General features: G+C 17.4%; 2 protein-coding genes across 2 annotated transcripts, besides 32 other annotated features; one reads left to right on the top strand and one right to left on the bottom strand. All coding sequences in view use genetic code 6, as the record gives it.

The window, feature by feature from the left end:
- Positions 1-80: a microsatellite.
- Positions 2-47: a microsatellite.
- Positions 81-84: 4 nt separating the features above from the next.
- Positions 85-140: a microsatellite.
- A 472-nt stretch (positions 141-612) lies between these two features.
- Positions 613-645: a microsatellite.
- Positions 646-1,527: 882 nt separating this feature from the next.
- Positions 1,528-1,557: a microsatellite.
- A 745-nt stretch (positions 1,558-2,302) lies between these two features.
- Positions 2,303-2,356: a microsatellite.
- Positions 2,357-2,538: 182 nt separating this feature from the next.
- Positions 2,539-2,563: a microsatellite.
- Positions 2,564-2,709: 146 nt separating this feature from the next.
- Positions 2,710-2,750: a microsatellite.
- Positions 2,727-2,764: a microsatellite.
- A 296-nt stretch (positions 2,765-3,060) lies between these two features.
- Positions 3,061-4,045, top strand: IMG5_172770 (hypothetical protein; the record flags this gene model as incomplete). Its single annotated transcript, XM_004029781.1, has 4 exons — positions 3,061-3,186; positions 3,272-3,397; positions 3,534-3,886; positions 3,970-4,045. Coding segments are annotated over 4 exons (681 nt in total), but the record flags the coding sequence as incomplete, so codon positions are not given.
- A 241-nt stretch (positions 4,046-4,286) lies between these two features.
- Positions 4,287-11,928, bottom strand: IMG5_172760 (integrin alpha fg-gap repeat 1; the record flags this gene model as incomplete). The annotated part of the gene is made up of 18 exons (XM_004029780.1): positions 4,287-4,290; positions 4,314-4,369; positions 4,392-4,452; positions 4,512-4,591; positions 4,730-4,845; positions 4,941-5,612; positions 5,684-5,955; positions 6,002-6,269; positions 6,325-6,399; positions 6,495-6,559; positions 6,608-6,683; positions 6,734-6,802; positions 8,406-8,502; positions 8,576-8,720; positions 10,148-10,200; positions 10,250-10,425; positions 11,023-11,066; positions 11,855-11,928. 18 exons carry the CDS (start codon positions 11,926-11,928, stop codon positions 4,287-4,289), a joined length of 2,403 nt encoding a protein of 800 aa, XP_004029828.1.
- Positions 4,622-4,684: a microsatellite.
- Positions 4,622-4,708: a microsatellite.
- Positions 4,847-4,922: a microsatellite.
- Positions 6,283-6,323: a microsatellite.
- Positions 6,921-6,969: a microsatellite.
- Positions 6,922-6,968: a microsatellite.
- Positions 6,973-7,027: a microsatellite.
- Positions 8,522-8,569: a microsatellite.
- Positions 9,309-9,420: a microsatellite.
- Positions 9,311-9,377: a microsatellite.
- Positions 9,387-9,417: a microsatellite.
- Positions 9,399-9,445: a microsatellite.
- Positions 9,406-9,453: a microsatellite.
- Positions 10,209-10,242: a microsatellite.
- Positions 10,429-10,541: a microsatellite.
- Positions 11,141-11,205: a microsatellite.
- Positions 11,205-11,233: a microsatellite.
- Positions 11,249-11,278: a microsatellite.
- A 781-nt stretch (positions 11,929-12,709) lies between the features above and the next one.
- Positions 12,710-12,820: a microsatellite.
- Positions 12,711-12,807: a microsatellite.
- Positions 12,756-12,820: a microsatellite.
- Positions 12,758-12,820: a microsatellite.
- Positions 12,813-12,864: a microsatellite.
- Between the last annotated feature and the right edge of the window lie 1,269 nt (positions 12,865-14,133).

Raw genomic sequence — 14,133 nt, 5'->3', positions numbered from 1 at the left:
TTTTTTTTTTTTTCCTTTTTTGTTTTTTTGTTTTCCTTTTTTTTTTTACTTGTTTTTTTTATTTTTATTTTTTCTTTTTTAATATATAAAAAATTATTTATTATTATAATAATAATTATTATTTTTAATTAAAATTATTTTATCTTTCATTAGTTTTTATTTTTTAAGTAAATAATAAAATAAAAATGTAAACATAATTATATAATTTACTAAAAAAAAAATTATTAGTAATTTTTAAAAATTATATTTAATTTTATTTATATAAATTTTTAAACGTAAAAAATTAAAATATTAATAAACAAAAAAAATATATAAATAGATTATTTTTGATAAAGTTAATCAAATATTTAAAACCTTATGAAATCATTTTTTATTTATAATATTGATAAAAATTAAGAAAATATTAAAAATATAATCTCATATATTAACACTCTTCCATATAAATAATGTCGTGAATTTAAAATATAAATGAATTAAAAAGCGGTTTATATATTAAATATAAACTTATATAATAAAAAAATTATTATTATATAAATAGGTATTATATTTTGTTTTCTTATAAATGAAATAATATTAAACAATTCTAAAAAGGATTTTATTTCAAGAATAGTCTTTTAAAAAAGTATATTTTTATAAAAATATATTAATTATATATTAAACTATTTATCTAAACTTTATTTATAAAAACAAATAAAGCAATATTTGCAAACTACATAAACCTAACTACTTCTCTTAACACAATAAAAGACTTTAGAAAAAAGTTCCTGAATATATAAAAAAAATGAACCCCTTAAAGTCTATATGAAGTAAAACAAAAAATACAGATAAATATAAAAATATATATATTAAAAAAAAGAGTTCATCTTAATAAATGGAAGTCTTATAATTTTTATATAAATAAAAAGAATAGAATTAATTGTCAAATTTTACAACTCTTTGTCAATAAACAAATGTAAACATAAAAAATAATCAAAATACAAATCAAAAAGCCTTAAACTTATCCATAGCTACAATATCTAATAGTAATTAAAAGTCCAAAAATAAATTCCAAAACGAAATTCTGGACATATATTTAATTCGAATTATTCTTCTATTAAAAAAGATAAGTAACCAACTTCCAAAAATAAGGAAAATTCAATGCATTCTTTTCCTTCTACTCCCCAAAATACAATTTTTAATAGTCCTGAAAATAAATAAGAAGTTCGAAAAAAAGAAACTTATGAATGGTTAATATAAACAAAAATAATTAAAGATCATTTTTCTTAAAATGTTGACGACATTATTAAATTTACTATAAACGGGGCTTTTTTTATTGATTTATTGAATGCTTTTTTAGGAAATTAATAAGTTTAGGGGAAAAGAAATACTAATAATATCCAAGATATAAATGATAATTTCCGAAAAGTAGAAGATGTTTTATAAAATATACCTTTTTTTGACAAAAAAAGCATTCATTTTATAAAAGAACTTAAATTTGGGAAAAAGGAAGCTTTTTGGAATATATTAGAAGATATTAAAAATTGTTTTTAGAAAATATAATAATAGAAAACATAATAAAACTAGCAATAATTATAACATTAAAGAAAAAGTTCTTAAAAAGATTATTAATAGAGTTTTATAAAAAAACAATTTTTAGAGTAATTAATTTTCATATAATATATTAAAAAATTAATATAATTCTGAATGTGAAAAATGTATTTTTTATAACAAAAATTATATATTTTTATAAGTAAAAAAAGAATATTTATAATGGCTTATTTTTGAAATGGGATATAAAAAAGAATAAGTTGATTTTTATAATAAGAATTTGACGCTTTTTGAAGATGAAGTCAGAAACGGAGTATTTATTTATGATTTGCTTAGTAAATTAGGTTTGAATAAATAAAAAATTCTATTAAAACCTAAGAATATAGCTTAAATAAGATAAAATATACAAATTGTATATGATATAATGAAAAATAATGGAATTTTAGTATAAATAGAATAATAAAAGTAAATTATTTAAGGTAATTTTAATGTTTTTGGGATGTTATAAGATCAATAAAAGAATATTACGGGAAGAAATTCATATGAAAAAAAATTTGCTATAAATAATATAATTGATAAAATTAAAGAATTACAAATTGCTGATTTTTAAAAAATACAATAAATAAAATTTAAAGGAGATGTAATAAATGAATTCAAAAAGGTAAATTTTATTAAATTTCTAAAAAAAATATAAATAATTAAAAGGTTTATATTGTCTAAAATAGCTGAAAAATTAGTAGGAATAATTATAAAAATTTAAGAAAAGAATAATTTTAGTAAAATAATTTGAAAAAAGTATATAATATTTTGAAATAAAATACAAATATTTAAATTTATTTAAATAAATAATAATTTCTAAAATGTGATAAAAAATATTTTATTTATCTTCTAAATTAAATAAAAAGAAGCTAAGATACTAATAAAGGTATTATTTATAAAAAATTTTTTAAATATAGAAATATTTAAATATTTATATATCAATAAATATTTATACATATATTTTAATTTTTATATATTTATATTTATATTTATATTTTTTTTTTATATTAATTTAGTTAAATCCTTAAAAAATGAATTTTTTTTTTTTTTATTAATTCATAATTGTATAGAAAATTTTTCATCTATATATGATTTTAAATTAATTTTTCTTCTAGTATTTATTATTTATTTTGAAAATATTTATTTTCATTTTATATGTTTTTATTTATATATTTTTATATTTAAATTATAATTTTTAAAAATAAAACAAAACTACTTTAATAAATACAACTGAAACAATTATATAAATGTCATTTAAATCTAGTAAATAAAATTGTAAGAAAATAAAAAAAAAAGAAATTTAATATAAACATTTATATTAATAATAAAAAAAATGTATTATCATTAATTATAAATAATCTTAAATAATAAAAAAAGATAATAATATTTTAAATTAATCTCTGTACTCAGATCGTATTTAAAGAATATAAGATAAACTTAATTCAATATAAGTATTTAAATAATTATTACTAATAAAAAAATTATATTAAATAGATTGGTGTTGAAACAGAACGTTATAAAAAATTCGAATAATCTGAAAATCATTTAAATTTATTAGAATAATAATTTTAAGAAGTTTAAGGAGAATTTGACAACTCGTTAAATGGAATCCGTGAAAATGTTAACAAAAAATATATAAATAAATATATTAATAATAAAAAAAAATAAAAATTATATCATTTATTTTTTAAAAATTTATTAATAGTTAGTCAAATTCGAAAAAATACTAGAAGAAGAAAAAATAAATAATGATAATTAAATAGATTAAACTAATTAAAATATGTATCAAATAGAAAGTAAATTAACATAAATTTTAGAGAATGAAATAGATGTATATATATATATAAATATTTATATATATTATTATATTTTTAAATATAAGTTTTTTTTTTGAAACAATTTTTTTTTAAATTTATATTTTTTTATGTTTTAATTTAATTAATTATATATAAATTATACATATATAGTCTAGAAAAACACACGAAAGTAAAATAATTAGAAGCTTAGAAGAGAAATTTAATTTACTTAAAGGTGAAATATAAAGAGAATCGTCCCAAAGAAACTAGTTTATCGAGGATCTATTCTAATCTCTTTAATAAGACTTACCATAAATAGAAGGAGCAATAGAATCAGAAAGATAAGAAAGAGAAGAAAGTGATTAAAATATGATGAAAACAATAACAAATGAGCTTAATTAATTAAACGAAACTATTTTTAATGAAAAAAGATTAAGAGAAGAATCTGAAGCTGCAATTTTTGACATGCTTAAAGATGTAGTAAATCGTGTTAAAGTTGAATTAGATAATGAAAAAAAAACAAGGTTTTTTTTTTAAAAAAATAATAATAATAAATTAAAAAAAAAAAAAAAATATAATAAATTTAATTTTTATATTTTTTAATTAGAGAAGAAACAGAAGAAAATTTGTTAAGCCTTTTAGAAGAAACTTGCTCAAAATTATAGACTGTCGCATAATTTTGATTAATATTTATTATATATATAATATATAATTATATATATTTTAAAATTGGCTATTAGAAAAGAATAAACAATATTATAAAAAATAGAATAAAAATTTAATAATTAATTTTAATATTATTATTAATATTTTATAGTACTATATTAATCTTATTTAATTATATATTAATGTTTTTATTTAAAATTAAAAGCATAATATATTTAATATTTAAAAAATTATAATTATTTATATTAAATGTATTTTTCATCTAAAAATATGAAAAAATTATACTTGTCCTTATTTGTCTTCTTATTTCTCTTTATAATGATACCAACCAATAATAAAACCTAAAATAAATAAAATGGTTACAGTAACAATTATTATAATAAGTAAAGCTTCGTTAGGTTAAACAAATATACTCAATACCCATCTATATTTTTATTAAAAAAAAAATATATAAATTATATTTTTTTTAAAAAAAAAGAAAACTTATTTTTTTATTCTAAAGGGTATATAATTAATTATGAATTAGGAATAATTGGAGTCCAAGTTTTTCTTGATTATTTATCCTATAATATTATTATTAAAAAAAAAACTATTATAAATATAAATATAAATATATATATAGATATAAAAATATATATAAATATATATATATATATTTTTATATATATTTTTATATATATTCAATTTTTTAATATAAATACCTCGTTTAAAGATAAACCAACAGTTAAATTTTCAATGTAATTATTTGTTCTTGCAAGTCCTAAAATAACAAAAGGTAATTGTAAAGACCTATAAGCACTTTGACTAAGTTAAACACCTATATATATATATATATATATATATATATATATATATATATATATATATATATATATATATAATATATATATATATTTATTAATTTAAATATACCTGTAGCAACTTTTTCTGTAGTATCTAAAGTAGTAACTTTACATTCATATGTAGCTCCATAATAAATTCCACTTTAACATTTATTATTATTACATTATCCATTAAGCCCTAAAGCTTTAATAAAGAAAGCATCTGTAGATATATAATTAAAGAAGCATTTAATAGAATTTTTTCCAGAAGAATAATCCTTGGTATTTATAAAGAAATCTATTTTTCCATCTTCGTTAATATCGAAAAAAGAAACGGTATGTGCGTTTTAATCATTCATTTCTTTCCAAACTTAATCACTTGAAAGTACAAATAATCTTGGATTTTCTGCTTCTATGGTATCACATTATTTTCCTTTACATTTTTTATTTTCTAGAATTACAAATTTACCTTCTTCTTGTTAGTTATCGGAAGTTAATATTAAATCAGGCATACCGTCTAAATCGACATCTTGTAATCTTATAAATACCAAGTTTTCCTATTTGTTTGAAAAAGGAACAAATGTAAGTTATTAATGGTATGTATAAGGACCCTATATAGAAAAATCTTCGTATGATTATTTTGAAAATCTTTGACATAAATTTGACGGGTCAACATTATTTTTATTATATGATATTACTATTGTAGAATCTTTAGTATTTTTATTTTATACTAAAGCTATAAAATCTACACTTCCATCAAAATCTTTTATTTTTAGTTTTTAAAAAAAAAATTAAATTTAATTTTTAGTTTCTTTTTTTTTCTTTTTTATTAACTTATGTCTAATAATGTGAAAGATTTTAAATCAAAATCCTATGATTTTGAAATTTGTATTTATTTTAAACAAAATTTATTGTTTTCTAATTTTTCCCATAACTCTACTTATTATTTTCCTTAATCATTTATTGAATGTATTACTAAATCTGCTCTACAATCCCCATTGAAATCTAAAAACGAACTAAAATGTGGATTTGCAAATTTAAATTATTAAGGATATTATATACATTCGCTATTTAAAGAAATTAATGTTGAAAATTCTATTTATTGCCTATTTTTTTTTTTTCGTTTGATTATAATAAATTTATATTTTTTACATTTCATTTTGTAAAAAGTTAATAATTTTTCTTTTATTTTCATTTTAACTAAAATACATAAGTTAGAAATTTTTTTAGTTTATTTGACCTAAAAAATCAGCAGCAAAAGGTTATCCATCCATTTCTATATTTATATATACGGAATTAATAAATTAACAGTCATTTAAACTGCAATTTTTTTAAATTAAAACATTTAAACAATAAATATTTTTATCTTATGTTTATTTTATTAATACTAAATCTAAATTTCCATCATAATTTACATCGCCTTTTTTGTTTAATATTTTTGTTAATTTATTTTATTTTTGTATAGTTTATTTTACCAGGTATTATATTAACTATATTTCCTTAGCATTTCTCATTTTTTGATTATTGTAATGTATGTTTTTTAAATTTGGCTTTTTTATATTAAATAATAAATTATTATGTTTTTTTAGTGTTTATTATTATTTTTAAAATATAGGCTTTTGATATATTAATATTAAATTTTTACTTCCATCGTTTTACCATAAACATATATTAATTATATTTTAAGATGATAAAGTAACAATATCAGTACTTAAAATTAATAAATATATATTTTAATTATATTTTAATAAAGGTTACCTTTTATTTCCATCAAAATCTCCATATGCCATTAAAAGATCATCATTTAAATCTCCAATATCAATTTAATATATTCCTAATATATATAAATAAATATAAATCATGTTTTTTTAATTATATATATACCGCTCTATATAGTATTAAATTTAAATAATCCAGCTTTGAAATCATCAGCGATTCTAAGTTAAACTGACGCTAATATAAATAATAATAAAATTAAAATAATCTTAATCATTTTTTAATATTAATTAAGATTAGCTATATAAGAAAATATTAATTATAAATTAATATGAATATAAATAAAAAAAAGTTAAAAAATAAAAAATTTTATATGTAAAATAAAAAATTATTAATATTAAAAAGTAATATATATATATATATATATATATAATATATATATATATATATATATATATATATTTTATATAATTTTTTCTTTTTAAAAATAAAAAAAATATTTTTCTATAAATATAAAAATATAATATATATAATAATTTTTTTATTAAAATGAATATAAATTAAAAAAAATTAGTTTGAAAAAAATACATAATATATATATTTATATATTAAATTTAAAAATAAATATAAAAACTAAAAATTTCATTTCCAAACTTTAACTGTACAATCTCTACTAGCAGAAATAATAAACGACCCCAAATCTCTTTCTGCATACACAATATCAGTAATCAAATCTTAATGATTACACCTTTTATCTGCTTTATAGAACGAATTATAATTAATTTCATCTTATAGACCCTTTTTACTTTTCCCTGCATCATTTTTCTAATAAAATTAGACTAAAGAATTTCTACTGAATTCATGTAAGATAGTCATTCCAGTAATTTTTTTACAGGAAAAATTTCTTTCTACTCCATCTACATTAGATACATGAAATCCTTTAAAAAAACATTCTAAATTTCCAATATTTTTTTACAAATCGCTATTTAATTACCACAATCGTATATTTTTATCATTTCCACAAGTAATAATAACATTCTGAGTAGTTTTTTATTAAAAAGCCTACATATTATTTAATTAATAATTTGGCAAGCATAGAATTTTACTAATATAATTCTTACTTTCTTGCATTTTTATAATATTTTAATAACACTAACTACTATATTAGAGCCATTTTTATTTAATCCCATTTTGAGTGGAAACTAGGGAATCTTTTAAATAAGAAAGTACATCAATTTTCGAAGAAAATTCAGGTATAAAATCATAATCGAACATATCTTTTAGACTATTCCCAATATAATTTTTAGGAATCTCGTGATTTTTCAATTACCTTAAAATCGGAGTATGGAATGTAGTATCATAGCTTCCTGTACTCACCATATATAAATGAGGATTAGAGTTTTCTTAAGTTGCAGAAAGGTTAAAAGCCGCTATTTCGTTATTGTCGGATGCATAACTCATACAGATAAGATTTTAATGTTCATTTAAATAATCTATATTGGCATGTTTATATAGGTTTTGTAATGTGAATATTCCTAAAGGTTATTCTTAGCTGTTTAATAGTTAATACGTATGTGTTACTATATTATATCTAATGTCATATAAAAGAATATATCCATTTAATGTACTTATAACTGCAGTACTTTTTTTTATTATTATATTTTAAATCTTTTTTTTTGTTATTACTATTAATTAGGCGCTAATATTAAAGATGAAATCAATCCTCGTTCTTTTCCTATATTATATGTTAAAGTGGAAGATTTTGAACGAATATCAATAATTCCTAATTTCCCTTTAGATGTTGTATATAAAAAGCATTTATTATTTTAATTTTAAAGACTTTCTAAGCAACGAATTTCTCCGTCAACATATTACTTTTATATATTTCTAGAGGATCTTTTATCTTCTGGAATCAAATTATTTGAAACATTTTCAATCTTTTTTATTTTATAAGTAATATATATAACTAAATATATATATATATATATATATATATATATATATTTTTACATTATATAAGTTTATTTATCCGTTTGTTCCTACTAAAATTGTAGAAGAATCTTAAATTATTTTAATTGATTTTATTGCATCTTTTTGATTTTCATTTTCTTCGTTTTTACATTATATATTTCCTACTGAATCTAAATTACTTCCTCTTTATTTAAATATAAATTTAATTTTTTAAATTATTTAAAATTTACTTTTCTAAATTTTCCAAATCAAAAATACGAATAGAACCATCTTAAGATCCTGAAATAAAATGTCTATTATTTTTAAAAATATCCAAACAAGAAACCGCGTCTTAATGCTCATATACTGTAGTTACCAATTGTCCTCGTAATTATTAAGCTTTTTATCCTTGAGATTAATAATTATAATGAACATCAGAGTTTTGGAAAGGCCTTCCTAAATCTATTTCTTCTTAAATTTCGAATTGGTTTATTTAAAACATAAATGATTATACTAAAATAAGTGAATTAGCAAAATTTTTTTAAAGATGATTAGAAAAAAGCTAGAATTTATTAATATTTGAATCGAAATTTATAGAAAGCTAAAATTAAATTTAATTTAAAAATTTTTAAGTGTTATTATCTATATCTAATAAATATTATGGATTATTATTATCATTGAATAAAATTTTAAACATTTTAAAAAAATCTAACATTTGTTAAGTTTCTTAGTTTTTAGTTTATATACTATTTAAAATTTATGATTAAGATAATAAAACTATATGTTTAAAAGGTAATTATTATTACTATTATTATTACTATTATTATTATTATTATTATTATTATTATTATTATTATTATTAACCAATTAATATTTGTTATTAATTTATTTATTATTAATTTTATATTTAAATATTTTAATTTTTATTTAATATTTTATATACTAATATGTAAAAAGAATTAATTTTTATATGCATTTATTAAATATTCACTTATTTTTTTGTAAATACTTATTTTTATAGAACTTTAACTTTTTATAAAATCTAACTATTTATTAAATTCATTTAAAGCTTTTTCTTTGTATTAACTATCTTGAGAACTTCTAATTTCTCTCAAATAATTATTTTCAAATAGTTTTATTTATTATTTTAACTATTCCACATTTTATCCATTCCATTAAGCTAATGTAAAACTGGCAGCTGCTGGCCCTTTTTAAAAATTGCATTTTTTTTATTTATAATCTATATTTTATTTATCTATTCCTTTCGGTAGTAATTAATAGAAAATAGATTGATTTAAAATTTGCACTTCTTCACATAAATAAGGACCTATTATAGGCATTATTTCTTTAAGAATATACAAATTATTGGATTTTTATATTATTGTAGATATAAAAAGTGCTGCTTCTTATCGTATCCAATTATGTGGGTGTAATATTAATGGAACAAACTTTTTCATTAGTTATTTTTCTAAATTAGGTTTTATTTTTTATGGTTAGTTTTATATTATTTAAACGTAGAAATTTAATGTTAGTTAAACGATTAATTCACTTTATTCGTATATTAAAGCTTATGTACTTAAAATTAATAAATCTACAAATTAATCATTTTAAATTCTTTTTATTATCTCATACATTGTTTCCAAACATGCGCGCTTTCTTTCTTCGATATTTAAACATGAAACTACCTTTAATATATATTTTATATTATTTTTATATTAATATTTTATTTTTTACTAAACTTATAAAATGATCAAAAAGCTATTTTTCCTTATGAATAAAATCTAAAAGCTAAGGAAGATTTTAAATTGCTAAATTTGCAATTTAGGATGAAGTTTCATATTTTAGAGCTCCTTCAAATGTATGTATTATTAATTCTTCGATTTCTTTAAGTTCTTGTGAATATTCATCATCTAATATATATATATATATATATATATATATATATATATATATATATATATATATATATATATATATATATATATATATATATGTTTATATATATTTTATATTTATTTATATATATTAATTATATCTCTATTTATTATATTTATTTTTTAAATAATACCATATTCAATTTCTGAAAAGTTCTTTTTCTACTTTTTCTTATTTATTTCTTAATTATAATAATTAATTTGTTAAGTTTTTACATATGATTCCCATTTCTATACAATTTGTTATAAATATAGGTTTTATATCATGATTTTTAGCTGATTTTTGAATATTATTCCAAACAAAAGCTTTATATAAAGTTATTTCTTTTTAACTATAAAAACTGTCATTTAATTACATTTCTTTTAATATTTCAAAAAATGATAAAAATGCTTATTTTGCAACTAAAAATTCTTAATCATCAATTAAATTACATATATAAGGTAATATATTATGCAATTTATCCCAATTAGATACATATTTTGCTAAATGAACTAGTATTTCTATACCTAATAATTTACTATTAACATATTTTACGTTTCGTATTGTTGTACATAGCATATTTATAATAATACGTAATTCTGGAACAAATAAACCTTTTTAATCTTCAGATTATTGACTATTTTAATATAAATTTTTTTATAAATTTTAGAATTCTTAGTTATCTTTTTATTATTCTAAGTTTAAAAATTCTTATTATTATTATTATTATTATTTTTATTATTATTATTATTAATAATATTATTATTACTATTATTCTTAATCTTAATCTTAATCTTAATCTTATTTTTCATTCTAATCTTAATTTTTTTTATTTAATTTTTATTATTTTCAAATTACTAATATTGTTAGTTATATATATTTTTCTACTTATTTTTTTATTAGAAAATTTGCTCCTACTTCTTTAAATCTTACTCAATTAAATTTTAAATATTTTCTATCTAAATAATTGATTATGAATTATTTTTAATAAACTATACACTCTCCGTTTTAAATATATCAAAAATATTGCATCTCCCATTAAAAAGTTCCATCAGAATTTTTTTAAAATCAATTTTCTATAATGGAATTGGCAAAGAAAACCTAAAATTCGTACAAAATTCTTATTTTAAAATCACTTAATGTATAATTGGTAAAATTTCTTTAAAAAAAGCCACTCTAAAATCAGCCGAAGCGAAAAAACTTGAATGATAAATGCAATCTATATCATAAATTAATTAATAAATCAATATTTTTTCCTCTCCAATAATTTCATTTTTAAAATAATTTGCAATTTCTTAAATATTAGGCCTGTTTCCATTAATATTAAAGATTATTTTCTCAACTAAACTCTTTATTTTTTACTCCTATATCTTAACTATAATATTCTTAGGACTATATGCGTTTCTTTTAAATAATTAAACTTACTCATAAGTAAATAAAGGGGCCTCACCATCTAAATAAAGATCAGAAATGAGACATCCTAATGAAAAGATGTCCATTTATTACAATTAACATAATAAATCAGCTGGAATTTGATTCATATTATAAATTTCGTCTTATACTAAGAGATTATTAAGAAATTTTTCGGGAGGTAAAGTACAATTGTTTTCATGTGTTTTATAAAAAAACCTCAAGTCCTTCAACTAATCATCCGGTTTAATAAAAAAAGGCTTATAATTCGCAAAATCAGTCAAAAATACATGATTTGATGTAGTCAAAAGTACATTAGAAGCCCTAATTGATCCATGGAATATATTTAAGTCTACATGAATGTTATATATAGAAATAATAATTTAGAATAAAATCCAATTTTTCATTTCTTATTTTATGCTTGGGCGAATAAAAAATCTATCCTATAGTGTAGTATGCATTTATTATCGGGCAACTATTATAAACTCTTCAGATGATTAATCTATATAATGGAATGGTAGTAAATTGGAATAATATTTAGTATTTATATATTAAGATAAATATAAAAATTACTATATGTATATTTCTAGGTATTTTGTATTTTATTCTTTTAGGTATAGTTTCATTAATATATGTGAGTTTTGACTTTTTAAGTTAAGAGAAACTGTAAGAAATATTTTATTCTCAAAAAGAGTCTTCCTTTAAGACAGTTCAGGATTTTATTCTAACCAAGAATCAAATTCTTAAATAAGATTACGATTTCTGCCAATTGCAAGTAATTAATTTCCCATGTGTATTTTTTATTTATTAAAGATGATTTTAATTTATTTTGTAATATAAATATATTTATTAAAATATTTTTATATTTTTTAAAAAGAAAAAAGAAAAATGAAAAAATAGAAAATAAAAAAAAAATTAAATAATAAATAATAAATAATAAATAATAAATAATAAAAAATAAATAATAATAATAATATAATATATATATATATATATATTATATATATTTATTTATTTATATATATGCTTATAAATTATATTTTATTTATAATATATATTTTTATCATTTTTCTCTATCTATATTTTTTTTAAATTTATTATTAATCTAAATTGCAATTACTTTTAATACCATTTATTTGAACTATTTATATATATCCTAAATTTAAATTTTATTAATAAATTTTTCTATATATTTTAACTGGATGATATCCTTGTTTTTCTATTAATATAATTATTTATACAAAATCGCTGTTCGGATTTCCTATATTTATTTCAAAATTTCCATCTAAATCATTTATAGTCATTACTTCTAACATTTCTTTAATAAAAAGACTTATTTTAGTTTAAAAAACTACTTTCTAAGGGAATAGTTTGCAGATTGTTTCTTCATATATACTTCCTGATATAATTATTTTTTATTTAAAATCTAAAAAAAATTCCCCTTAGAAATTACTTTTAGAAACCAAGCATTCTATTCCTGTTAAAATATAATTTTTATTTTAAAACAGCTTAAACTGTAAAACTAAAGGATTCCACTAACCATAATTATCCAAAACATATATTTTTCCCTCAAAATCTCCTCCATCTTATAAAAAACCTTCTACTATAAAATTCCCTAATTTATCACTACATCCAGTACTATCTTATGCGTGTCTCTAATCGAAAACCTGACAAAGACGCATATATTATTTACTAAAGTATTACTTTTAGTTTCCATAATTTATCCTTGAATTTAAAATGCGGTTTTTTTTCTTTTTAATAAAGAGAAGCTTTCCAAAATTTTAATAATTATTTTTTTCAGAAAGAATAAATTCCCTATTTTAATTTTTTTCGAATTATTATTTTTCAACACTTTCTATTTCTAGTGTATATTCAATAAAAAACACATATTCATTTTTCGGGTAAACCTAAATTTTTTAAAATGAAAAAAAACCTTAAAAGTCTGTTTTTTATTCCTAAATTATTAATTTTCTTCATTTTTTAAAATAACCTTTATGTCCTTAAATCCTCCCTTTTTTTCGTCTAAAATAAAACCTTGAATTTTTCCAATTTTTTCTATTTGGTTTTCTTAAATTTTCTCCATTTTTATTATTAATGTTTTATTATTTTTTTTATTAAAAAATTACATATTTTCATCTTTATATAATTAGTGTTTTATCTTTATATTTATTTATTCTTCTTTTTATATTTTTACTTATATATTGAATTCTCCTTTTTCATTAGTATAGGTTTTTCATTATTATTAATTATTATTATCTAAGCTTTTTTTATTAATATATTAGTACCTTTTTCAA

The sequence above is a fragment of the Ichthyophthirius multifiliis genome (assembly GCF_000220395.1).
Source record: "Ichthyophthirius multifiliis unplaced genomic scaffold scaff_1120509251268, whole genome shotgun sequence".
Lineage (NCBI taxonomy): Eukaryota > Ciliophora > Oligohymenophorea > Hymenostomatida > Ichthyophthirius > Ichthyophthirius multifiliis.
The sequence above is the reverse complement of the archived record's forward strand: the minus strand, read 5'-3'. Positions and strand labels throughout refer to the sequence as shown.